This window comes from Bombina bombina, chromosome 8 (assembly GCF_027579735.1).
Source record: "Bombina bombina isolate aBomBom1 chromosome 8, aBomBom1.pri, whole genome shotgun sequence".
NCBI lineage: Eukaryota > Metazoa > Chordata > Amphibia > Anura > Bombinatoridae > Bombina > Bombina bombina.
The window spans coordinates 43,818,536-43,846,013 of record NC_069506.1 but is presented as its reverse complement, the minus strand read 5'-3'; the positions used below and the strand labels follow the sequence as shown (position 1 = coordinate 43,846,013).

Genomic DNA, 27,478 nt, shown 5'->3' with positions numbered 1-27,478 from the left:
CAATTTATTGCAAAGCAATTGAAATGTTTTCGAGCAGATGAAAGTCATAAAATAGAGAAAATCTACATCAATTAATTTAGTTCTCATCCTAATGATACTGCTCTTAACATGTACAGATTAAAAAGATGAAACTCATATAAGATATGTCAAATGCTGCATTATAAGAGTCTTACATAATTATATGTTCAGCCTTCTTCAATTGCTGATTTATCTCAAAGATAATTATGTTATATTTCATCTAACAAATAAACAATTTGTTGTATAGTACAAGTCTGATGTCAACCATAGAAAAGTTAAAAAAATGACTGGATAAGATTTTATGTAAATCACAAGAATGCAAGCAGTATGGAACCTCAAGCTTGAGTGGTTGGATACAGCCTGCATTTTTGTGCTCAGATTACAAATAGAGATGTCCCGAATAGTTCGCCTGCGAATAGTTCCCGGCAAACGTAGGTTGTTCGCGTTCGCCGTGGCGGGCGTACATATGCGATGTTCGGTCCGCCCCCTTTTCGTCATCATTGAATAAACTTTGACCCTGTACCTCACAGTCAGCAGACACATTCCAGCCAATCAGCAGCAGACCCTCACTCCCAGACCCTCCCACCTCCTGGACAGCATCCATTTTAGATTGATTCGGAAGCTGCATTCTTAGTGAGAGGAGGGACAGTGTAGCTGCTGCTGATTTAATAGGGAAATGGATAGCTAGGCTAGTGTATTCAGTGTCCACTACAGTCCTGAAGGACTCATCTGATCTCTGCTGTAAGTACAGCACCCCAAAAAGCCCATTTTAGGGCTAGAACATCAGTCTGCTTTTTTTTTCCCTGTGTAATCTAATTGCAGTTGCCTACCTGCCAGCGTGTGTGTCAGGCTCACAGCGTATACTGTGCCCACTTGCCCAGTGCCACCACTCAGATCTGGTGTCACAATAGCTTGCATTTAAAAAAAAACAAAAAACTTTTTTGACTGTAATATAATAGCAGTCAGTTTCCTTCACACATGTGCGTTTCAGAGCCTGCCAGGGCACAGTGTCACACCAGTGCAACTCATATCTGGTGTAACAGTAGTGTACATTTAAAAAAAAACAACACTTTTTTGACTGTGAAATAATAGCAGTCAGTTTCCTTCACACGTGTGCGTTTCAGGGCCTGCCAGGGCACAGTGTCACACCAGTGCAACTCATATCTGGTGTAACAGTAGTGTACAGTTTAAAAAAACAACACTTTTTTGACTGTGAAATAATAGCAGTCAGTTTCCTTCACACGTGTGCGTTTCAGGGCCTGCCAGGGCACAGTGTCACACCAGTGCAACTCATATCTGGTGTAACAGTAGTGTACAGTTTAAAAAAACAACACTTTTTTGACTGTGAAATAATAGCAGTCAGTTTCCTTCACACGTGTGCGTTTCAGGGCCTGCCAGGGCACAGTGTCACACCAGTGCAACTCATATCTGGAGTAACAGTAGTGTACATTTAAAAAAAACAACACTTTTTTTTTTTTTTATTAATAGTTTTTATTGAGGTTGTATAGGATATAACATACAAAATCACCAGTGAACAGTGGCAACATTATAAAGGTGCATACATTTTCAGTGAATAAACAGAAGAAAATAATACTGGCGTAATGATTCTAGGGACAAAACATGGTAAAGATATGAAATAGTAAACATATTGATTTTGTATATAATATGGGTAAGAACATAATCCCACTCATCTGTAGAGGAGAGATCAATCTGTAAACAAAGGCTAGTAAGTGGGAGTAATAGTCTAACATTACCTGAATTCATATGTCCGTACTAGTTTGGTGCATTAGATAATAAAACCCCAGTTTTATATTATAGAAAGAATAGAGATGATCCCCCTATTGCAGTATAAAACATAAATCAGTTTATCTAATTAAAGTAGGTTGAGGCAAAAAAAGGGGGGTTGGCGTTATACATTTTCATTTTAAGAGTGGGTAAAGGGGAGTTCAGCGGGCAAGAGCCGCTCTAAAGTGAAGTGGGGGAGGGGCGGGTTTTCTAATACAGTGGAATACACTTAACAAAGTTGACAATTGAGAGTTAGTGAGTGAGATATAAATATTAGGTTCACAGGGAGATGAAGATAATTGCGTTTAAATTATATAAAATAAAAGTAGGCAAGGTGACAGGAGAAGGTCTATTGTCAATTGATGAAGGTAAAATGGGAAGCTCTTGTGATTTTGTTTTTTATTTATTAAATTAAATTAGAGAGTAGGGTATCATGCCGCCCTCAATAAAGAGGAGAGATTAGAGCGGGTGCCCAAAATAACTAACGTATCTCTGCTAATTAAGCACAAGGGTCCTATATTATAGTGTGTGCGAGGCCCACTTGCCAACTAGTGCCCCCACTCATATCTATGGTAACAGTAGTGTACATTTTTTTTAAAAAAAACTTTATTGACTGTGAAACATCAGTCTGCTAGTGTAATCTAATAGCAGTTCCCTGCCTGCCAGCGTGTGTGCCAGGCCCATTTGCCAACTAGTACCACCACTTATATCTGTTATAACAGTGGTGTAATTTTTAAAAAAAAAAAACTTTATTGACTGTGAAACATCAGTCTGCTAGTGTAATCTAATAGCAGTTGCCTGCCTGCCAGCGTGTGTGCCAGGCCCACTTGCCAACTAGTGCAACCACTCATATCTGTTGTAACAGTAGTGTAAATTTAAAATAAAAAACTTTTTTGACTGTGAAACATCAGTCTGCTAGTGTAATCTGATTGCAGTTGCCTGCCTGCCAGCGTGTGTGCCAGGCCCACTTGCCAACTAGTGCCACCACTTATATATGTTGTAACAGTAGTGTAAATTTAAAAAAAAAAAATTTGACTGTGAAACATTAGTCTGCTAGTGTAATCTAATTGCAGTTGCCTGCCTGCCAGAAAGTGTGCCAGGCCCACTTGCCAACTAGTGCCACCACTCATATCTGTTGTAACAGTAGTGTAAATTTTTTTAAGAAAAACTTTATTGACTGTGAAATATCAGTCTGCTAGTGTAATCTAATAGCAGTTGCCTGCCTGCCTGCCAGCGTGTGTGCCAGGCCCACTTGCCAACTAGTGCCACCACTCATATCTGTTGTAACAGTAGTGTAAATTTTTATAAAAAAAACTTTATTGACTATGAAACATCAGTCTGCTAGTGTAATCTAATAGCAGTTGCCTGCCTGCCAGCATGTGTGCCAGGCCCACTTGCCAACTAGTGCCACCACTCATATCGGTTGTAACTGTAGTGTAAACTTAAAAAAACAAACTTTATTGACTGTGAAACATCAGTCTGCTAGTGTAATCTAATAGCTGTTGCCTGCCTGCCAGCGTGTGTGCCAGGCCCACTTGCCAACTAGTGCCACCACTCATATCTGTTGTAACAGTAGTGTAAATTTTGGAAAAAAAACGTTTTGACTGTGAAACATCAGTCTGCTAGTGTAATCTAATAGCAGTTGCCTGCCTGCCAGCATGTGTGCCAGGCCCATTTGCCAACTAGTGCCACCACTCATATCTGTTGTAACAGTAGTGTAAATTTCAAAAAAAACTTTTTTGACTGTGAAACATCAGTCTGCTAGTGTAATCTAATAGCAGTTGCCTGCCTGCCAGCGTGTGTGCCAGGCCCACTTGCCAACTAGTGCCACCACTCATATCTGTTGTAACAGTAGTGTAAATTTTTTTTTAAAAAAACTTTATTGACTGTGAAACATCAGTCTGCTAGTGTAATCTAATAGCAGTTGCCTGCCTGCCAGCGTGTGTGCCAGGCCCACTTGCCAACTAGTGCCACCACTCATATCTGTTGTAACAGTAGTGTAAATTTAAAAAAAAAACTTTTTTGACTGTGAAACATCAGTCTGCTAGTGTAATCTAATTGCAGTTGCCTGCCTGCCAGTGTGTGTACCAGGCCCACTTGCCAACTAGTGCCACCACTCATATCTGTTGTAACAGTATTGTAAATTTAAAAAAAAACTTTTTTGACTGTGCAACATCAGTCTGCTAGTGTAATCTAATAGCAGTTGCCTGCCTGCCTGCCAGCCAGCGTGTGTGCCAGGCCCACTTGCCAACTAGTGCCACCACTCATATCTGTTGTAACAGTAGTGTAAATTTAAAATAAAAAACTTTTTTGACTGTGAAACATCAGTCTGCTAGTGTAATCTAATTGCAGTTGCCTGCCTGCCAGCGTGTGTGCCAGGCCCACTTGCCAACTAGTGCCACCACTTATATATGTTGTAACAGTAGTGTAAATTTAAAAAAAAAATTTGACTGTGAAACATCAGTCTGCTAGTGTAATCTAATTGCAGTTGCCTGCCTGCCAGAAAGTGTGCCAGGCCCACTTGCCAACTAGTGCCACCACTCATATCTGTTGTAACAGTAGTGTAAATTTTTTTAAAAAAAACTTTATTGACTGTGAAATATCAGTCTGCTAGTGTAATCTAATAGCAGTTGCCTGCCTGCCAGCGTGTGTGCCAGGCCCACTTGCCAACTAGTGCCACCACTCATATCTGTTGTAACAGTAGTGTAAATTTTTATAAAAAAAACTTTATTGACTATGAAACATCAGTCTGCTAGTGTAATCTAATAGCAGTTGCCTGCCTGCCTGCATGTGTGCCAGGCCCACTTGCCAACTAGTGCCACCACTTATATCGGTTGTAACTGTAGTGTAAATTTAAAAAAACAAACTTTATTGACTGTGAAACATCAGTCTGCTAGTGTAATCTAATAGCCGTTGCCTGCCTGCCAGCGTGTGTGCCAGGCCCACTTGCCAACTAGTGCCACCACTCATATCTGTTGTAACAGTAGTGTAAATTTTGGAAAAAAAACGTTTTGACTGTGAAACATCAGTCTGCTAGTGTAATCTAATAGCAGTTGCCTGCCTGCCAGCATGTGTGCCAGGCCCATTTGCCAACTAGTGCCACCACTCATATCTGTTGTAACAGTAGTGTAAATATTTTTTTAAAAAAACTTTATTGACTGTGAAACATCAGTCTGCTAGTATAATCTAATAGCAGTTGCCTGCCTGCCAGCGTGTGTGCCAGGCCCACTTGCCAACTAGTGCCACCACTCATATCTGTTGTAACAGTAGTGTAAATTTAAAAAAAAAACTTTTTTGACTGTGAAACATCAGTTTGCTAGTGTAATCTAATTGCAGTTGCCTGCCAGCGTGTGTGCCAGGCCCACTTGCCAACTAGTGCCACCACTCATATCTATTGTAACAGTAGTGTAAATTAAAAAAAAAACTTTTTTGACTGTGAAACATCAGTCTGCTAGTGTAATCTAATTGCAGTTGCCTGCCTGCCAGTGTGTGTACCAGGCCCACTTGCCAACTAGTGCCACCACTCATATCTGTTGTAACAGTATTGTAAATTTAAAAAAAAACTTTTTTGACTGTGCAACATCAGTCTGCTAGTGTAATCTAATAGCAGTTGCCTGCCTGCCTGCCTGCCAGCCAGCGTGTGTGCCAGGCCCACTTGCCAACTAGTGCCACCACTCATATCTGTTGTAACAGTAGTGTAAATTTTAAAAAAAAACTTTTTTGACTGTGAAACATCAGTCTGCTAGTGTAATCTAATTGCAGTTGCCTGCCTGCCAGCATGTGTGCCAGGCCCACTTGCCAACTAGTGCCACGACTCATATCTGTTGTAACAATAGTGTAATTTTTTTAAAAAAAAACTTTTATGACTGTGAAATATCAGTCTGCCAGTGTAATCTAATTGCAGTTGCCTGCCTGCCAGCATGTGTGCCAGGCCCACTTGCCAACTAGTGCCACCACTCATATCTGTTGTAACAGTATTGTAAATTTAAAAAAAAAAACTTTTTTGACTGTGCAACATCAGTCTGCTAGTGTAATCTAATAGCAGTTGCCTGCCTGCCTGCCTGCCTGCCAGCCAGCGTGTGTGCCAGGCCCACTTGAAAACTAGTGCCACCACTCATATCTGTTGTAACAGTAGTGTAAATTTAAAAAAAAAATTTTTTTGACTGTGAAACATCAGTCTGCTAGTGTAATCTAATTGCAGTTGCCTGCCTGCCAGCATGTGTGCCAGGCCCACTTGCCAACTAGTGCCACGACTCATATCTGTTGTAACAGTAGTGTAATTTTTAAAAAAAAAAACTTTATTGACTGTGAAATATCAGTCTGCTAGTGTAATCTAATAGCAGTTGCCTGCCTGCCAGCGTGTGTGCCAGGCCCACTTGCCAACTAGTGCCACCACTCATATCTGTTGTAACAGTAGTATACTTGTTTTTTAAAAAAAACTTTTTTGACTGTGAAACATCAGTCTGCTAGTGTAATCTAATAGCAGTTGCCTGCCTGCCAGCGTGTGGGCCAGGCCCACTTGCCAACTAGTGCCACCACTCATATCTGTTGTAACAGTAGTGTAAATTTAAAAAAAAAACTTTTTTGACTGTGAAACATCAGTCTGCTAGTGTAATCTAATTGCAGTTGCCTGCCTGCCTGCCAGCGTGTGTGCCAGGCCCACTTGCCAACTAGTGCCACCACTCATATCTGTTGAAACAGTAGTATACATGTTTTTTTTAAAAAAACTTTTTTTGACTGTGAAACATCAGTCTGCTAGTGTAATCTAATAGCAGTTGCCTGCCTGCCAGCGTGTGGGCCAGGCCCACTTGCCAACTAGTGCCACCACTCATATCTGTTGTAACAGTAGTGTAAATTTAAAAAAAAAACTTTTTTGACTGTGAAACATCAGTCTGCTAGTGTAATCTAATAGCAGTTGCCTGCCTGCCAGCGTGTGGGACAGGCCCACTTGCCAACTAGTGCCACCACTCATATCTGTTGTAACAGTAGTGTAAATTTAAAAAAAATACTTTTTTGACTGTGAAACATCAGTCTGCTAGTGTAATCTAATTGCAGTTGCCTGCCTGCCTGCCAGCGTGTGTGCCAGGCCCACTTGCCAACTAGTGCCACCACTCATATCTGTTGTAACAGTAGTATACATGTTTTTAAAAAAAAACTTTTTTGACTGTGAAACATCAGTCTGCTAGTGTAATCTAATAGCAGTTGCCTGCCTGCCAGCGTGTGGGCCAGGCCCACTTGCCAACTAGTGCCACCACTCATATCTGTTGTAACAGTAGTGTAAATTTAAAAAAAAAACTTTTTTGACTGTGAAACATCAGTCTGCTAGTGTAATCTAATTGCAGTTGCCTGTCTGCCAGCGTGTGTGCCAGGCCCACTTGCCAACTAGTGCCATCACTCATATCTGTTGTAACAGTAGTATACATGTTTTTAAAAAAAAACTTTTTTGACTGTGAAACATCAGTCTGCTAGTGTAATCTAATAGCAGTTGCCTGCCTGCCATCGTGTGGGCCAGGCCCACTTGCCAACTAGTGCCACCACTCATATCTGTTGTAACAGTAGTGTAAATTTAAAAAAAAAACTTTTTTGACTGTGAAACATCAGTCTGCTAGTGTAATCTAATTGCAGTTGCCTGCCTGCCAGCGTGTGTGCCAGGCCCACTTGCCAACTAGTGCCAGCACTCATATCTGTTGTAACAGTAGTGTAAATTTAAAAAAAAAACTTTTTTGACTGTGAAACATCAGTCTGCTAGTGTAATCTAATTGCAGTTGCCTGCCAGCGTGTGTGCCAGGCCCACTTGCCAACTAGTGCCACCACTCATATCTTTTGTAACAGTAGTGTAATTTTTAAAAAAAAAAAAAACGTTTTTGACTGTGAAACATCAGTCTGCTTGTGTAATCTAATTGCAGTTGCCTGCTGGCCAGCGTGTGTGTCAGGCTCACAGCGTATACTGTGCCCACTTTCCCAGTGCCACCACTCATATCTTGTTTAATAGTAGTGTAGGTGTACATTAAAAAAAATGACAGGCAGAGGCAGGCCACCCCACAGGTGCCGTCGTGGTCGTGGTGCTGTGATTCCCTTTGACCCTACAATAATGCCCAGTGATCAGAGGCCACGTACCATGAATGCGAAAAGTTCTGAGGAGGACCTAGTTGACTGGCTAACACAGGACACCCAATCTTCTTCAGCTTCTGCTCGGAACCTTGACGCACCATCCACCTACAGCTTAGCTTCGGGCACCTCTCAAGTGACCACTCGCCCGCCTGCTGCCACCACCAACACTAGCACCACAGCCGCTTCACTTGATCTGTCAGAGGAGTTATTGACACATCAGTTTGAAGAAATGAGTGATGCACAACCATCATTGACAGAGGATGTAGAGAACAGTGATATGTCTCAGTCAGGCAGCATTACAGACATGGACGTATGGTGTGATGATGATGATGTTGTACCCGCTGCTGCTTCCTTTGTTGATTTGTCAGTGTGAAGCGGTTGATGATGATGCGCCCGTGGATGTCACATGGTGCCCACTAGAAAAGAAGAGGGGGAAAGTACAGATGGGGAGACAGAGAGGAGGAGGAAGAGACGAGTTGGAAGCAGGGGGAGGTCATCGCAAGGAGCTAGTGGCACAGTCAGACAGCATGCATCGGCACCCGGGGTCAGCCAGACAGCACGCCAATCAACGCATGCTGTTGCCACCACCAGAATGCCATCATCGCAGAGCTCAGCAGTGTGGTGTTTTTTTGTGTCTGCCTCTGACAACAGCGATGCCATTTGCAACTTGTGCCAAAAGAAACTGAGTCGTGGGAAGTACAACACCCACCTAGGTACAACTGCTTTGCGAAGGCACATGATCTCACATCACAAATGCCGATGGGATGAACACATGAGTACAAGCAGCACACAAACTCAAAGCCGCCATCCTCCTCCTGGTCCAGCATCTTCAGCCACGTCAACCACTGCTGTCGTCCTTGCCCCCTCTCAACCATCCGGCACTCCGTCTCTCTTCCGTAGCAGTTCCTGCTCATCTGCCCACAGTCAGGTGTCTGTGAAGGACATGTTTGAGCGTAAGAAGCCAATGTCCCAAAGTCACCCCCTTGCCCGGCGTCTGACAGCTGGCTTGTCTGAACTCTTAGCCCGCCAGCTTTTACCATACAAGCTGGTGGAGTCTGAGGCGTTCAAAAAATTTGTAGCTATTGGGACACCACAGTGGATGGTACCCGGATGAAATTTCTTTGCACAAAAGGCAATCCCCAACCTGTACTCAATTGTGCGAAAGGAAGTAATGGCATGTCTGGCACACAGTGTTGGGGCAAGGGTCCATCTGACCACTGATAGCTGGTCTGCAAAGCATGGTCAGGGCAGGTATATCACCTACACTGCGCATTGGGTAAACCTGCTGACGGCTGCCAAGCATGGAATGCATGGCTCTGCAGAGGAGTTGGTGACACCGCCACAACTTGCAGGCAGGCCTGCTGCCACCTCCTCTACTCCTCCTACTCCATCCTCTTCCATAACCTCCTCGGCTGAGTCCTCTTCTGCTGCTGCGTCTTGCTCCACATCAACTACACTCCCCCAGCTCCGCAGGTACTATTCCACATCCCGGATACGGCAGTGTCACGCCGTCTTGGGGTTAACTTGCCTGAAAGCAGAGAGTCACACCGGAACAGCACTCCTGTCCGCCCTGACGCACAGGTGGATCAGTGGCTGACTCCGCACCAACTGGAGATCGGCAAAGTGGTTTCTGACAATGGAAGTAATTTGTTGGCGCCATTGAAATTGGGCAAGTTGACACATGTGCCATGCATGGCACATGTGTGTAATCTGATCGTACAACGCTTTGTGCATAAGTACTCAGGCTTACTACAGGACGTCCTGAAGCAGGCCAGGAAGGTGTGTGGCCATTTCAGGCGTTCCTACACGGCCATGGCGAATTTTGCACATATCCAGCGGCGAAACAACATGCCAGTGAGGCGCTTGATTTGCAACAGCCCGACACTTTGGAATTCAACACTCCTAATGTTCGACCGCCTGCTCCAACAAGAAAAAGCCATTAACGAGTATTTGTATGACCGGGGTGCTAGGACAGCCTCTGCGGAGCTGGGGATTTTTTTGCCATGTTACTTGACGCTCATGCGCAATGCCTGTAGGCTCATGCGTCCTTTTGAGGAGGTGACAAATCTAGTCAGTCGCACTGAAGGCACCATCAGCGACATCATACCATTTGTTTTCTTCCTGGAGCGTGCCCTGCGAAGAGTGCTGGATCAGGCCGTAGATGAGCGTGAAGAGGAAGAGGAAGAGTTGTGGTCACCATCACCACCAGAAACAGCCTTATCAGCATCGCTTGCTGGACCAGCAGCAATGCTGGAAGAGGATTGTGAGGAAGAGGAGTCAGAGGAGGAATGTGGCTTTGAGGAGGAGGAGGAAGACCAACCATAACAGGCATCCCAGGGTTCTCGTTGTCACCTATCTGGTACCCGTGGTGTTGTACGTGGCTGGGGGGAAGAAGATACCTTCAGTGAGATCACTGAGGACGAGGAACGGGACATGAGTAGCTCGACATCCAACCTTGTGCAAATGGGGTCTTTCATGCTGTCGTGCCTGTTGAGTGATCCTTGTATAAAAAAGCTGAAGGAGAAGGACCTGTACTGGTTGTCCATGCTACTAGACCCCCGGTATAAGCATAAAGTGCCTGAAATGTTACCAAATTCCTGCAAGTCGGAAAGGATGCAGCAGTTCCAAAATAAATTAAAAAGTATGCTTTACACAGTGTATAAGGGTGATGTCACAGCACAACGGGAATCTAACAGGGGAAGAGGTGAAAGTAATCCTCCGACTCCCACGACCACGCCGGCAAGGACAGGATGCTTTACAGATGTGTTGTTGATGGAGGACATGCAGAGCTTTTTAACTCCTATGCATCGCCACAGCCCTTCGGGGTCCACCCTTAGAGAACGACTCGACCGACAGGTAGCAGACTATCTCGCCTTAACTGCAGATCTCGACACTCTGAGGAGCGATGAACCCCTTGACTATTGGGTGTGCAGGCTTGACCTGTGGCCTGAGCTATCCCAATTTGTGATAGAACTTCTGGCCTGCCTCGCTTCAAGTGTCCTGTCAGAAAGGACCTTCAGTGCAGCAGGAGGTATTGTCACTGAGAAGAGAAGTCGCCTAGGTCAAAAAAGTCTAGATTACCTCACCTTTATTAAGATGAATGAGGGATAGATCCCGAAGGGACTGACATTCGGCGATACATTCGAGTAAAAAAGGCCTGATGAGATGATCTGCCTTGGGCTATAAATGGTCCACAAGCTGCTGTATGTTATCTTCGAATGCCGGATGACTTGCGTGACTTATCCGCCACCAACTAGGGTTCAAGCCACAATGTTTTAGGGCACTTTCTGCCAGGGAAACAAACATCAATTTTTCTGGCCGCTGCTACAGCAGCGGCTGCAACAATACCTAATTTTTCAGGCATGTGTACATGCCAAATTTTTCTGGCCTCTGGTGCTGCACTGTGGCTTCAAAAAACAAAACAAAAAAAAGGCACGTAACAGGGATTAAAGTGATAGGAATAGTACTACTTAACACACCACTCCTTTCTGGTGGCACATTAGATTGCACGCGCAGTGCCCCAATATTTGAAGTAGGAGGACCGACCAAGCATCTTTTTCCATCTCCCGGTTTCTAAAATCCATGCCATATACACGTCCCCTGATAGGGGACGTAACAGGGATTAAAGTGATAGGAATAGTACTACTTAACAGACCACTCCTATCTGGTGGCACATTAGATTGCACGTGCAGTGCCCCAATATTTGAAGTAGGAAGACCGACCAAGCATCTTTTTCCATCTCCTGGTTCCTAAAATCTATGCCATATACACGTCCCCTGATAGGGGACGTAACAGGGATTAAAGTGATAGGAATAGTACTACTTAACACATCACTCCTATCTGGTGGCACAGTAGATTGCACGCGCAGTGCCCCAATATTTGAAGTAGGAGGACCGACCAAGCATTTTTTTCCATCTTCCGGTTCCTAAAATCCATGCCATAGACACGTCCCCTGATAGGGGATGTAACAGGGATTAAACTGATAAGAATAGTACTACTTAACACACCACTCATATCTGGTGGCACAGTAGATTGCACGCGCAGTGCCCCAAATTTGAAGTAGGAGGACCGACCAAGCATCTTTTCCCATCTCCCGGTTCCTAAAATCCATGCCATATACACGTTCCCTGATAGGGGACACCACAGTGAAAGGTACCCGGCCGAAATTTCTTTGCACAAAAGGCAATCCCCAACCTGTACTCGATTGTGCAAAAGGAAGTAACCTTACCATGGGTCGACTCCCAGACCGCACGTCTCGTAATTCTCTGTCTGGGAAATTATCTATCTATCTATCAAATCTATCTATTTATCTATCAAATCTATCTATCTATCAAATGTAATCTATTGCATCTATTGATCTATCTATCTAATCTATGTATCTATCTATCTATCTATCTATCTATCTATCTATCTATCTATCTATCTATCTATCAAATCTATCTATCTTGTGGCCGGACCGACCAAGCATCTTTTTCCATCTCCTGGTTCCTAAAATCCATGCCATATACACGTCCCCTGATAGGGGACGTAACAGGGATTAAACTGATAAGAATAGTACTACTTAACACACCACTCATATCTGGTGGCACAGTAGATTGCCCGTGGTGCTCTGACAAAATGCAGAAGGACATTTGGCAGACGGACATTTGGCCGACAGGCAGAAAGCAAAAGAATGTTCCGATTTCGGCCGAGGTCAGATACGTTCCAGAGTGCTCTGTTCTAATCAGAGCCTCGGGCACCGCATCTGCCTCTGGGAACCATACCATGGGTCCCAGACCGCACGTCTTGTAATTCTCTGTCTGGGAAATTATCTATCTATCTATCAAATCTATCTATTGATCTAACAAATCTATCTATCTATCTATCTATCGTATCTATCAAAATGTATCTATTGCATCTATTGAACTATCTATCTAATCTATGTATCTATTTATCAAATCTATCTCGTGGCAATGGGGAGTTTGCGGTTGTGCAAATGGACTATTTGCGGTTGTTTGCGGTGCGTTAAATGGGGAGTTTGGTCTGTCACTGTGAAGCGGGCGTAACCCTTAAACTACCTGATCAATACAACATCATACCTGATGTTTTAAAGCACGTTATTCCAAACAATTTAGGAATGTTAGGTGATTTATGCCCTTTATGGATTAAAACCAGCCTCTGCATCAACTATGTAATTTTCCATGGGAGTTTTGCCATGGATCCCCCTCCGGCATGCCACAGTCCAGGTGTTAGTACCCTTGAAACAGCTTTTCCATCACTATTGTGGCCAGAAAGAGTCCCTGTGTGTTTTAAAATTCGCCTGCCTATTGAAGTCAATGGCGGTTCGCCCGTTCGCGAACACTTGCGGAAATTCGCATCCGCCGTTCGCGAACGGAAAATTTTAAGTTTGCAACATCACTAGTGATATATAATCACAACATGTAGAGATAGGGGAGAACAAACAGATAATGTAGCTTTCTAAGGAGGAAAATGTGAGGGAAGAGATGGGTTGTATTTGCTGAAGGTGCAATGAGAGGAAAGTAAAATACCTACAACACCTCCTTGTCTGTTTGCATTCCTCGTGGTTTGGCTGGAGTGGATAGGTTGAGGGAGTGGGTGATAAAAGGATTAAGAATAGAAGTGAGCTTGTTGCAAACAGAGTGATAGTTCAAGAGTGCACAAGTGAAGGGGGTTTTGGCTTTGGTGACACAAGAAATTTGACTACTGGTTTCTAGGTGTATGGAAGGGTTGTGGGAGACCAGGATTGGGAGAGATATCACCAACAGCTAGTATGAGCAAGAGGGAGAGTGACATAAAATGAGATACAGATTTGCAGTACTAAGAGAGACTTTGGGATGTGGTGCAGGGAGAGAGACTTTAGGAATGTGTGAAGCTCATCAGAGCACAAGTGAGGTGAGGATAAGATTGATGGGACAATGAATATGTCAGGGTTTTACCCTGCTTTGTTTGCTATTTTCTGCTGGCTGCCATTTTACTCACCTCTCTCACTGAATCTGCTGCACAGTGTGTAACGCTGTTCACTCACCTAGGTACCCTCTTATGGCCAAACTGGTGAACATCATCAGTGTGAGATAGGTTGCAGTCCCAGAATTATGATGTCATCACTTATTATTTAAAGGGCCTCTGTTCAGTATGCTTTTACCCTTGCGTTTGCTCAGACTTCTTTGTGAGTTCCTGTGTTCCAGTTCCTGTGTATTACCTGGCTTGGCTGACGTCCCTTCTGGTTCCTGAACCCTGGCTTGTTCCTGATTCTGCTGTTCTCTTTGTTCCTGAATCTGGCTTGTCTGACTACTGGCTTTGGCTCCTGACCCGGCTCGTCTGACTACCAGCTCTAGTTTTGACTTCTGGCTTGTCGTTTTGCTTTTGGGCTTTTTAGTATTTTTTGTTATTATTAATAAAGGTGTGATTATTTTTGCATTTCACATCTCAGTCTGATTCCGGGTACCCTGACATTACACAAGGGCCATTAATCCTAATGGTGCTAATAATCCACCTTTACCACCATCATTTCCAGGATGGTTGAACAGGATCACCGCTTGGATCAATTTGCACTAGCCCTGCAAACCCTTTTGACTCTCACTGCACATTTGGATCAGAGTGTCCCACAAGTTATGGCTGTTCCTGTTTCCGCTGCTGCAACTAGTCCTACCAGGAACATGTCCGGTTCTGCACCTCTACCTCAGTGATATGGAGGCGATTCTAATCAGTGTAGAGGGTTTTTTAACCAGGTGGGCATTTACTTTGAGATGTTACCTCAGGTGTTTCCCTCTGACAGAGCTAAGGTGGGATTTCTCATCTCTTTACTCTCTGACATGGCTCTTGCTTGGGCTAATTCCTTGTGGGAGACTAATAAACCAGTGATTTCTAATAACCCTGAATTTGTGGCCTCCTTTCAAAGGGTATTTGATGTTCCGACTTGCTCTTCCTCTGCTGCCAAAGACTCATGTCCATTCAGCAAGGTATGAGATCTGTTGCTCAGTATGCCATTGAGTTCCATATTCTTGCCCCAGAGGTAGGTTGGAACAATGAAGCCCTTGTTGCAGCCTTCTTTCATGGGCTCTCTGATGCGATTAAAGACGAAGTTGCTGCCAGAGATTTACCAGAGGATCTCGAGGCTTTGGTGTCTTTTTTAATCCTAATTGACATCAGACTCCGTCAGAGGCCCTGCTTTAAGGAGCGCATGCGGAAGCCTCCTGTCCAGTTGTCTACTATGTTTTTGATCACACCCATGCCTCCCTCGCCTTCCATGCCTCCTGGTCCTGAGTCACCAGGTACTGCTGAGCCGATGCAGTTGGGATTCACGCATCTCTCTGTGGCACGTCTCTCCATGGTGGAGAGGGCTTTTAGGAGGAGGGAAGGACTCTGCCTCTATTGCGGGTTACTGGGCCACATTTTAAAGTCTTGTCCTTCACGGCCCGAAATGCCTGCACCTAAGGTCCTATCGGGGGCAGACCTTGGGTGGTTTATCCTTGTCCCTGGAACTGCTAAAGGAGAAACCTTTGGTAACGGTTGTCCTTTCCTGGGTGGACTCCTCCATAGTCCGGTGCTGTGGGCTATTTTATTGACAGTGCTTTTGTATCACAGCACTCCATTCCTGTATTGCCTCGGTCCGTTCCGCTTGCTATTGAGGCCCCTTCAACCCATACTTGTTACTCACAAAACCTCCCTGTTATTCATGACTTTTGGGGCTCTCCATTTTGAAACCCTGCAGTTCCAGGTGATAAACTCTTCGCATTTTCCGGTTGTTCTGGGTTATCCCTGGCTCCAAAAGCACAATCCCAGTCTTGACTGGCGTTGGTTCAAAATTTTGTCATGTATGTATTTCCACTTGTCTTCGGAAACCAGTTAAAATCCTGTGTACTTCTTTGGTATCTCAATTGCCAGAGGAGTACCAAGAGTTCCTAAATTTTTTTGAGAAGATGCGTGCCGGTACGTTGCCTCCTCACCGGTCTTACAATTGTGCCATAGACCTGCAACCCGGAGCATTTCCTTCTAGGGGCCGGGTTTACCCTCGGTCTGTTGCGGAGAATTGTTCTATGGAGGAGTATGCTGCCGATGCTCTGTCATGGAGGATCATCCACAAATTGTGCTCTCCTGCAGGGGCTGGCTTCTTCTTCGTGAATAAAAAGGGTGTTGAGTTAAGACCATGCATCGATTATAAGGGTCTTAATCGTCTTACCATTAAGAATGCTTACCCTATTCCGCTCATTGCAGAACTCTTTGACTGCCTCTAGGGAGCTACATTTTTTCTAAATTTTATTTGGGAGGAGTGTACAATCTCGTTAGGATCAAGGAGGGACACAAATAGTAAACAGCATTTAACACCAGGAGCGGGCATTATGAATATCTTGTAATGTCCTTTGGACTATGTAATGCTCCTGCTGTCTTCCAGGAATTTATTCCATCAGACTCAAGTATGTAATCTCCGTTAGAGGGTTCTCCATGGATTCTGACATGTTGTCTGCAGTTCTGCAGTGACTCAGTTGGTCTTCGGTCTATTTAACGTTTTTTGGGCTTTGCTAATTACTATAAAAAGTTTATTGAAAACTTTTCTTCCTTGGTCAAACCTATTACAGAAATGACCCGTAAAGAAAATGATGCACTCCATTGATCACCTACTGCCATTAAGGCCTTTGAGAGTCTTAAGACTGCCTTTGCTGTCGCTCCAGTTCTCTCATACTAACCCTGTTCTGCCTTTCGTTCTTGAGGCTGATGCGTTTAAGACTGGAGTAGGTGCCCTCTTATCTCAATGTCCTACGCCTGATGGGTCCTTGTATCTGTGCGGTTTCTTCTCTAAGAAATTGTCCCCAGTGGAGTGCAATTATGAAATTGGTGACAGGAAATTACTGGCCATAGGTTTGGCACTCAAGGAATGGAGGCACCTTCTCAAGGGTACTAGCATACCAGTGCTCATTCTAACTAACCACAAGAATTTTACGTATCTATCGAAACAAAACGTTTGTCGCCCCGACAGGCCAGATAGGTGCTATTTTTGTTTCGTTTTAATTATGTGGTCTCCTACCTGCCTGTTAGTAAGAATGTTAGGGCTGATGCCCTCTCTATGCAATGTTTGCCTTTTTCCATCCAATGAGGAGTCTGTACTTATTCCAGTTATACCTCCTGACCATATTTTGGCCACCATACGTACTAATTTGACTTCTCCCTTGGGGGAGGAGATCCTGGCTGCACAAACCAATGCACCTCCTGAGAAACCTAGTGGTAAGTGCTTTGTACCTGAGAATCTTCAAACTAAACTATTTCACACTTACCACTATCCTAAAGCCGCAGGTCACCAGGGCAAGAACCAAATGATTTGATCTGTCACTCGACAATTCTGGTGGCCAGAGGCGGCAGACCAGTTAAGGAGCAGCAGTCCTAAGACCGCTGCTTCTTAACTGCTGTTTCCGGCAAACCTGAAGGGTCACACGGAAACAGCTGCATTAGGGCCGATTGACCGCTTAGTAAATTGGCCCCTTTCTATTAAGATGTGCAATGCATATTAGCAATAGACATGTGCAGCTGTAAAAAAATTGATTCAGACAAATCTTTCAGAAAAAATATTCTGAGAAATCAGTTTTCTTGGTTTTTCCTCTGCTGCACTATTCTGTATCTATATCATTTTAAACCAAACAAATACTGAATATGAGGGGAACATTTACATTTGTTTTCGTTAAATGTTCCTTTGCTACAGGTGAAAAGGTTCACCTGTAGCAATATATACTTACTCCTAGCAGCGCCCTGGAGAGATTCACTAATCCTGATCCTTCTTTTTAGAGCCCCGGGCCGCACTAATAGAGGATTAACGCAGCAGACCTTTTCCTTTGACGCAGGATCTGAGATCCACCGTGCTGTTTCCAGGTCTCTAAGAGGAAGAGGCCTCGCTTCCATTGAGTCGTAATTCAGTTTGCGTGCACTCGCAAACCGTTAAATATGCTGTCGAAAGCAATAGCGTTTAACGACTGTTTCCAATGGCGCGTTATACCTCAATATCGGCTGCCGGACTTCGGCTGCCGAAAAGATTTTCGCGGCCCATAGAAAGTAATAGAAGCCGTTAATCGATAAATTATACCAGGTTTCCATTGAAAGCGCTAACCGTTAATACATTGTCGGAGGCTGTCGATACATTGAGATATATTACCCCCAGCTCAACTAGGTGTAAAAGAGGAAAATTGTACTTTTTGAGACCTATTTTCTATTGAAATTATAAAACTTGCAAATAATGCAAGTGTTTTAATGTAGAAATAAATTGTTATAAGTAATATTTATTGTTGTCTCATGTATAGAAATAGTTGAACTTATATTCTAATAGAAATATCAGTATATATTTAAATATAATAATATATGCAAGAACATATCTACAGAATGCAAACTAGACCTATGCCTAGGGCAGCAAGAAATATTACTTATATTTATGAAGTGTTAAATATAATTATATTAGAAAATAGTATTTGATTATTAAAAATATGGATAAGTGTTTTTTTATTTTTCTTGAGAGGCGATCACAGGTAATAAGCACGGACGTTAAACGTAAATTCTATAGCGTAAGGTCGGGTTACCTTAGCAACTAATTGATTTTCAAGAAATCCGACGTCAGATGGAAGCGTTAACACAACGTTAACTTACAGCTACACGAAAAGAGCAACTGCGCGCAACACGCTAATCTTTTCAATGGAAACCTGGTACTAAAATGCAGCCGTAAATTACTTTTAGCTGTCGGCCGCTTCGGTAGCTTACGGCTCCATTTTTAACGACTCAATGGAAGCGAGGCCAGAGTCGGTATAAGCGTGGCTCTCCAGCACGCTAAAGGTAAGTATTTTAACCCCTACAGGTAATTTAAAGAAAACTAATGAATACTGACAAATTTTGTCAATAATTCTTTTTTTTTTTCTTTAAATGTAGTTGGTGCACTCAGATATTCTTTCGTGAAAACTAAACAAATATCCATTTTTTCGATACTAATTTGCATTCAAACTAATCAAATGCACGTCTAATTAGCACAAATACAGATTTATTGAATTTAAATACCTCTTTAATTACAAAGTATAAAAACTTTATATACTTTGAACAGATGATTCATACTTTTTAGAAAAGAAAATACATAAAGAACTAAATTAGAAATGTTAAAAACATAGCTAAATAATTATTCTATTTACTCAAATCATTTATAATCTTTTTGTTTATAAGAAAAAAATTGGCAGAAGTTAGACCATTGTTTTGGTTTTTTTGCCTGCTTAAACAACATTTCACAGTTTGAATTCAAAGTCTTCATTCAACCATAACCACAATCATCTAGCTCAATGATAAAGCTGGTGCCTGTTTTTTGCATCAGCAGTTTTCGTGTGAACATCTGTTAATGTGAATTTTTTTCTATTGTAATGAGACTGCTTGTTTGCCTTGAGAAATTGGTTATTTTCAATTCCCATATTTAATGTAAATTATTTAGGAAACAGTAATATTGAGCAAGGTACACACACTATATAATGACTTACGTTAAAGGGACAGTGTGCACTAATACTTTTTAATATGTTCCCAATTGTTTAAAAATAGCTTCTTCATCTTTATTTTCTCATTTGAAAAAGCTGATTTTGTATATTGTTTCCCCACCCACACTGAACGTTTCTGAACTTAATTTCTGATTACAGAAAAACTATGTAATCAAAAAGTTTTAGATAAAATAATGCTCCCTGTTGGTGTCTGTGACAGAGAGGTACTAGCAGGGCCGGACTGGGAAAAAAAAGCAGCCCTGGAAAATTTGGAGACAAGCCCTATTTTCTGTTGACTCAGTATTAAAGTTTGTATTAAAAAAAAAGTGCCAGATTGTTATATGCTCTCTAAAGCCCAATTGCATCAATTAATAACCTCTTTAAATTGTAGCTTTCCAGACCCATCTGCTGCAGCCCACCGGGAAATCTCCTTTTATCCTGGTAGACCAATCCATCCTTGGGTACTAAAAGGCTAATTTTCCATTGCTCTCTTTAAAGTGATGATAAATCCTAGCATTTGTGAAACGCTAGGATTTAACAGCGGTACAAATAAAGGGGACTTTCAGTCATGATGTATAAAATACTTCATGCTGAAAGTTCCTTTTTTGTCTGAAGTGTTCGCTGAACTGAGCTCCTCTGGCAGCCCACGGCAGAACGCTATTTTGCTGAGAGGTGACATTTCCACCTTTTAGTCAATAGCCATGCGGGCCAGCTAGTGCCAAGTTGGATAGCCTGCACGGCTATTGGCTAAGAGGTGGAAGCTTCACTTCACAGCAAAATAGCGTTCTGCCGTGGGCTGCCAGAGGAGCTCAGTGCAGCGAACGCTTCAGACAAATAAAGGAACTTTCAGCATGAAGTATTTTATACTTCATGACTGAAAGTCCCCTTTATTTGTTCCACTGGTAAATCCTAGCATTTTACAAACGCTAGGATTTACCCTTACTTAAAGTATTTGCCTTTGAGTAAATAGTAAAAAGGAAGATAAGGAGGATTTGTGTAAATAATTAAACAGATAAGATAAACAAAGTCTGCTTTCCCTTCTTGCTCAACCCATTGGGTTGTGGTTTCAATAAGCAGTAACTGTTACTTCACATACCAAATTATACCTAAAGGTTTAATTTCCCATACAATTTAAACTCTATAACATTGTAATCACATTAAGGAGAAGCCAATTTTACAGTACATTATCCCTTTATATCTGCCAAGTATCTTGAAAAGGCATTTAAAGTGATGTGATCATTAAAGAGAATTATTAAACCAAGTTAAATATAACTCAAATGCACAATAAATATTAACAGTGTTACCTTCTGATGATTAAGAGTCATGTAGATAAATCCTTTTCCACAAAGGGCCTCTGTATTGTTAGGTTCATCCTTTAGGACGGCATTAAAATCAAAAATAGCAGTTTTTTTCAAGCCCAGCTGCCCATAACATCTGGCTCGGGCAAGCAGCGATTCTTTGGCATGGCCACCTAAAAAATAATTGAAAAAAAAAAATAATAAAAATAATAATAGGAAGAAAAATACCATAAGGAAAATTGGTCCAATTTTCTATTTGTTTACAGCTTTTAATTTTGTGATAAATCATGAGACAAAAATTCAAAAAATGTGTATTATTTCCCAGGCTTTTGCCTTTTTATATAACTGTTAAGTGAAATATTGAGCAGTTCAGCAGATAGAAAAAATATTCATGAATCTCTTCCAACACAATTATAATACTCTTCCAAATGTTAATTGCATTTTGTTATTTGACTAAAGAAAATCATTATAACCTAAATGAACAAAAGCAATTTTGATAGGCAAAGCTAAGCCTAATTTAATAATAGTGAGTATCAATGCACTACATTTTTTTGATAAAGTATTGGCCCTATGAATTGGCAAACAGTTAGCACCTTTATAAACCACTACAAAAAAACATGCATGTACCACATGAGGTTATTAATTTATTTTTATTTTTCTAACCATAACTTCTGTGTGAGGGTAAAGCAATACTACAATATTTTTATATTTTTAGATAAAGTATAATTTTAGTTACATGTATTAGCCAAGGTATCTAAAAGGGACATTAAACACTAAATACATGCTAGATAGAATGATGCATTCAAAGAAAAGATTAGTCCATGACAAACATGTTGATGTATTTTTTAAAGTTTCATTAGTTGTTTAATAAGTGACAAAATAAGTGTAAAGTTTTAGTGTCTATAAAACACTGGGAGCTGCCATGTTGTAACTTGTGTTACCTTCTCTGCTGTAGCAAATTAGGGTCAGTTATAAATAGGTCACTAGAGTGTGCAGCCAATGGTTGTGCTGGATTTAACAGTGTTCTGCACTTCTATTTCTAACAGGAACTGAAAAGCTCACAATTTCAGAATGGAATTGCAGGCAAATAGGAAAAAATAAATAATGAATTTATATTGCAGAGTTGTTTTATATATACAATTTATCATTTTATATTACCATCTCAAAGTGTTTAATGTCCCTTTAAAGGGACACTGAAGTCAAAAACACTTTTATGATTCAGATAGAACATGCAGTTTTAAGACACTTTCCAATTTACTTCCATTATCAAATGGCTAGATTACAAGTTTTGCGTTATGAACGGCGCGGTGCTAATTTGCAAGTTATTGTCACCATTCACTTACCTACAGCGCTGCTATTACAGGTTTGCAAAAACACAGCATTTTCAGGCAATATGTGAGCGTAAAGCAAAATTGAACTCCATACCACACTCCAATACCAGCGCTGCGGTGAGCTGGTTTTACGTGCTTGTGCACGATTTCCCCATAGACATCAATGGGGAGAGACGGCTGAAAAAAAGCCTAACACCTGCAATAAAGCAGTGTAAAGCTCCGTAACGCAGCCCCATTGATTCCTATGGGAAAACTAAATTTATGTTTACACCTAACACCCTAACATAAACCTCGAGAATTCTATCAGCCAATCGGAAATAAAGGTGAAAAAATCCTATTGTCTGATGCAATCAGCCAATAGGATTGAACTTGCATTCTATTGGCTGATTGGAACAGCCAATAGAATGCAAGCTCAATCCTATTGGCTGATTCGATTAGTCAATAGGATTGAAGCTCAATCCTATTGGCTGATTGCTTCAGCCAATAGGATTTTTTCACCATTAATTCTGATTGGCTGATAGAATTCTATCAGCCAATCGGATTTCAAGGGAAGAGGATGCTCTGCGCCGGATGTCTTTAAGATAAAGCCGCTCCGCGCCGAATGGATGACGATAGAAGATGTCGTCTGTATGAAGACTTCTGCCGCTTCGTTGAGGATGGATGTCGGGTCTTCAAAAACTGTAAGTGGATCTTCGGGGGTTAGTGTTAGGCTTTTTTAAGGGTTTATTGGGTGGGTTTTATTTTTATATTAGGGGTTTGGGAACTTTAAAAAGAGCTAAATGCCCTTTTAAGGGCAATGCCCATCCAAATGCCCTTTTCAGAGCAATGGGGAGCTTAGGTTTTTTTTGTTAGGATTTTATTTGGGGGGTTGGTTGTGTGGGTGGTGCATTTTAATGTTGGGTGGTTGTTTGTATTTTTTTTTACAGGTAAAAGAGCTGATTTCTTTGGGGCAATGCCCCGCAAAATGCCCTTTTAAGGGCTATTGGTAGTTTAGTTTAGGCTAGGGTTTTTTTATTTTGGGGGGGCTTTTTTATTTTGATAGGGCTATTAGATTAGGTATAATTAGTTTAAATATCTGATAATTTCTTTTTTTATTTTGTGTAATTTGTGTTTGTTTGTTTTTGTAATTTAGTTAATTGTATTTAATTTATGTAATTTATTTAATTGTAGTGTAGTGTTAGGTGTTAGTGTAAGGCAGGTTAGGTTTTATTTTACAGGTAAATTTGTATTTATTTTAACTAGGTAGTTAGTAAATAGTTAATAACTATTTACTAACTATTCTATCTAGTTAAAATAAATACAAACTTGCCTGTAAAATAAAAATTAACCCCAAACTAGCTACAATGTAACTATAAGTTATATTGTTGCTAGCTTAGGGTTTATTTTATAGGTAAGTATTTCGTTTTAAATAGGAATTATTTATGTAATGATAGTAATTTTTATTTAGATTTATTTTAATTATAATTAAGTTAGGGGGTGTTAGGGTTAGACTTAGGTTTAGGGGTTAATAAATTTAGTATAGTGGCGGCGATGTTGGGACGGCAGATTATGGGTTAATAAATGTAGGTAGGTGGCAGCGATGTTAGGGGCGGCAGATTAGGGGTTAATAATATTTAACTAGTGTTTGTGATGTGGGAGTGCGGCAGTTTAGGGGTTAAAATGTTTATTATAGTGGCTGCGATATCCGGAGCGGCAGATTAGGGGTTAATAATTTTATTTTAGTGTTTGTGATGCGGGAGGGCTTCGGTTTAGGGGTTAATAGGTAGTTTATGGGTGTTAGTGTACTTTTTAGCACTTTAGTTATGAGTTTTATGTTACGGCTTTGTATCGTAAAACTCATAACTACTGACTTTCAGTTTACGCTATGGATCTTGACGGTATTGGCTGTACCGCTCACTTTTTGGCCTCCCAGGCAAACTCGTAATACCGGCGCTATGGAAGTCCCATTGAAAAAGGACTTTTTGAAAGCTGTGGTAACTACGTTGCGTTACAGCCAAAAAAGTGTGCGGTGCAGCTAAACCTGCAAAACTCTTAATACCAGCGGTAGTGAAAAAGAGCCTTAACACTGCTTTTTCACTCATACCACAAAACTCGTAATCTGGCCGAAAGTTTGCACAGACTTTTTATATGCATACTTTCTGGGGAACTAGATCCTACTGAGCATGTGCACAAGCTCACAGGGTATACGTATACTAGTCTGTGATTGGCTGATATCTGTCACATGATACAGGGGGGCGGAAAAATGGGAGAGAAAATAAATTTACAAAAAAAAATGTACTGCTAATTTCAAATTGAGAGTAAGTGTTATCGCCTTGTCTTTTTATTATGCTCTTGTTAATTATGCATTTCTACTGAATGTAGTGCTCCTTTAAGTCTGCAAACCATGCAAAGGTTTTTCAGATATGCAGGTCATAATACTATGCCTGATTTGTCATATGAGCTGACACTCCTGCTTTTTTCCTCACCTATATTTTAGCTAAAATATATTGCAGTAATATGTATCCCTTGCAGAGCTAAAGCTGGGCAAAAATATATATATATTGTTCTACAAGCATGTGTCAGGTATATATAAAATATCTTTGTTGTGCTTCTGCTGGCTTGTAGCAGTAACATTAGCTACTACTATAAATGTATTTAATTTTAAGATGCTGCACAATTATTGCTCTACTGACCTGAAGATATTCCTCATAGGAAATAAACAAATTCCAAACAATTCCATGAGGGAATATCAAGATCAGATTAAATGGAAAATAAATTACATTTACAGATGTTACACACACACACACACATATATATGATACTGGAATGTCCAGTTAAATAATAGACACCAGACAATTCTAGTTAGAAGCCCTGTGTGTCAGACATGGGTATATAAGTCTTGGTTATAATGGAGTGTGTTTGTTTTCTACATATGTGTGTTGGGTATGGTTTGTGAAGATAATCTTCTCAGACATGTCCACAGCTGCTTTCTCCTGCTGTATATAGCATAGAGCATCAAAATTTACAGTTAAAATGTACCTTATTACCCTATATAGATGACATTTGAAATATCAACATTTTGGAAGAAACATATGTACATAAACAATAAAAAATATATTTTAGAATATAATCAATATCATGTAAATAACACCATCTAGTGTTAGGTATACAAATTACAACTATAAAACAAATGCATAGAACAAAACATAAAATACATACATATCTGAATATTTTTTCCCAAGCTAGTCTTTGCTTTGAATACATCATTATATTTAGCATTTACTTAGGGCCAGATTACAAGTGGCAAACTATTTAGTGCTTTCACTCAAGCACAAACTTCACTAGAAGTAAGCTTTTTGTATGTTTTGGGTTGCGTGCGTATTGCAAGTTAAAAGTAAAAAGTTTGCGTGTGAGTGAAACCCAACGTGCACTAACCAAATATTGCGACCGTGTTATTGCATTCTCTTTATAGAAGCTAATAGAGAGCACGGAAGAAAAAGCCTAACACATATCGCTCACGTGCTAACCTGATAGGTTAGTATAATGTAATTTTTATTGTAAATACACACACACATGTATATATATATATATATATATATATATATATATATATATCTGTATATACCTATACCTGTATATATATTCTTATAGATATATAGGTATAGATATCTATTTTACATTAACATTATCATATATATATATATATATATATATATTATTTAATATGTGAAGAACAATGGAATAGAAAATATGCTTAATACGATTTGTATTTTGCGATTTAGGTCTAACGCGGTGTTGAGTTAGCACACATGAAGAAATACTAATCTTACGATTTCTTTGTTTATTTTCAACTTGTAATATGTACATTATTCCCAACACGAGCACAAAGCTAATATCGCTCGCGTGCAACAGGTTAACTCCCCACTTGTAATCTAACCCTTAGGGGTAAATTTATTAAATGGAAATGTCTGCTCAACATCGCTAAATGCATACGCTTTGTAAATAACCACTGCTTTGTAACTTCCGTTTCAGGCGAGCCTGAAACAATGGGACTCAGAAAAAGCATTCGCTGCTTCATAAATGGAGCCCTTAGTGTTTAATGACAATTTATAGAGATCTGTAGTTAAATGTTCTTCCATGTATACATGCACAACATTTCTACATGTATTTTAAGTTGTGTATGTACTGAAAATTGTATCACCCCAAAGCCATGGAAAGTCTTCCAATAAACTCTTAACTCACAATCGCATTTTCTAAAAATAGGTAAAGCAACTTCAGCTTATCTTTGCAATGCAAAAGACTATTTAAGACGTTAACATCAACATCTCAACAATTAATTCATTTTTTAATCATTATGTGATTGGCAATCAAACTTTAAATTCCAATATTCAGCCCAATGTTTTCATCCATTCAAATGTTAGAAGCATTTGAAAAACAGGATGTAACAGAAAACATCCGAGCAAACTACAGCTGCATTAATATAGTTATATGTTATTTTAATGACTGTTTTGTTCTACAAAGACAACATTAACTAATAAAAGCTGATGCTGTTAATTAAAACATAAAACCGAGTAAATTAAATTGGCTTTTTCCGGCACAATCACAATTTATAGTTGTTTCAGAGACATTTCTTTTTTGTTTGTTGCCAAACATTCATGCTATCGTTCTGAAATGTTTTGAATGCTTTTACTTTACTGATTACTCTGGCTGCAAGAAAACATTTCAAAATACATCACAGTTTTTTTTGTTTTTTTACTAGAGATTCCTGTATTGAAGAAAAAAAAAATACTTTCCTTATCAAGCTTTTGGAGCTAAGTCCTTGCCAAGGAATACATTTGTATGAATTATCCAAATTAGCCAATGAATAGTTGATACTTAGGTATTAGCTGTTTATGAAACTGCTCTTCCTGCTTGTTTGAGATTCAAGTTAAATAGTTTTTATATTTTTCATGCAAAATGAGATGTTGGCATAGATTACAAGTGAAGGAATCCTTTTTTTCGCTCATCAGAGCTAATTGCGCTCAAGGTAAAAAAAAATTTGTGCTCTCAGGTTAGCTCTAGCATTAGAAGTTGAAAGTAAAACGTTAGCATGTAAGCGAAAGACCCTGGCGTGCTAACTTTAGGACCCCCCTAACTCCCTTTCCATATAGACTTCTATGGGGCAAAAAGCCTTTTCCATTTATTACTCGCACACTAACCCGAAACTGTGCTAGACCAACTGCGTTAAAACCAAAGGTACATTACAAATATTTTAAATTCCTATGTTCTTCACACACACACACACACATATATATATATATACATCAGCCAATAGGATTTTTTCTACCTTAATTCCAATTGGCTGATAGAATTCTATCAGCCAATCGGAATTGAAGGGATGCCATCTTGGATGACATTATTTAAAGGAACCTTCATTCCGTGTTTAGCCGTCTTTTGAAGTCGGATGTCTTGAAGATGGACCCGCTCCACGCCG

General features: G+C 40.6%; 1 protein-coding gene across 1 annotated transcript in view; it reads right to left on the bottom strand.

Moving 5' to 3' along the window:
- Positions 1–27,478, bottom strand: part of TTC34 (tetratricopeptide repeat domain 34) — a 123,865-nt gene that overhangs the window by 76,711 nt on the left and 19,676 nt on the right. The window contains exon 4 of the mRNA XM_053689863.1: positions 20,702–20,868. Coding sequence (XP_053545838.1) covers positions 20,702–20,868 — 167 coding nt within the window. The remainder of the gene's footprint in view (positions 1–20,701; positions 20,869–27,478) is intronic.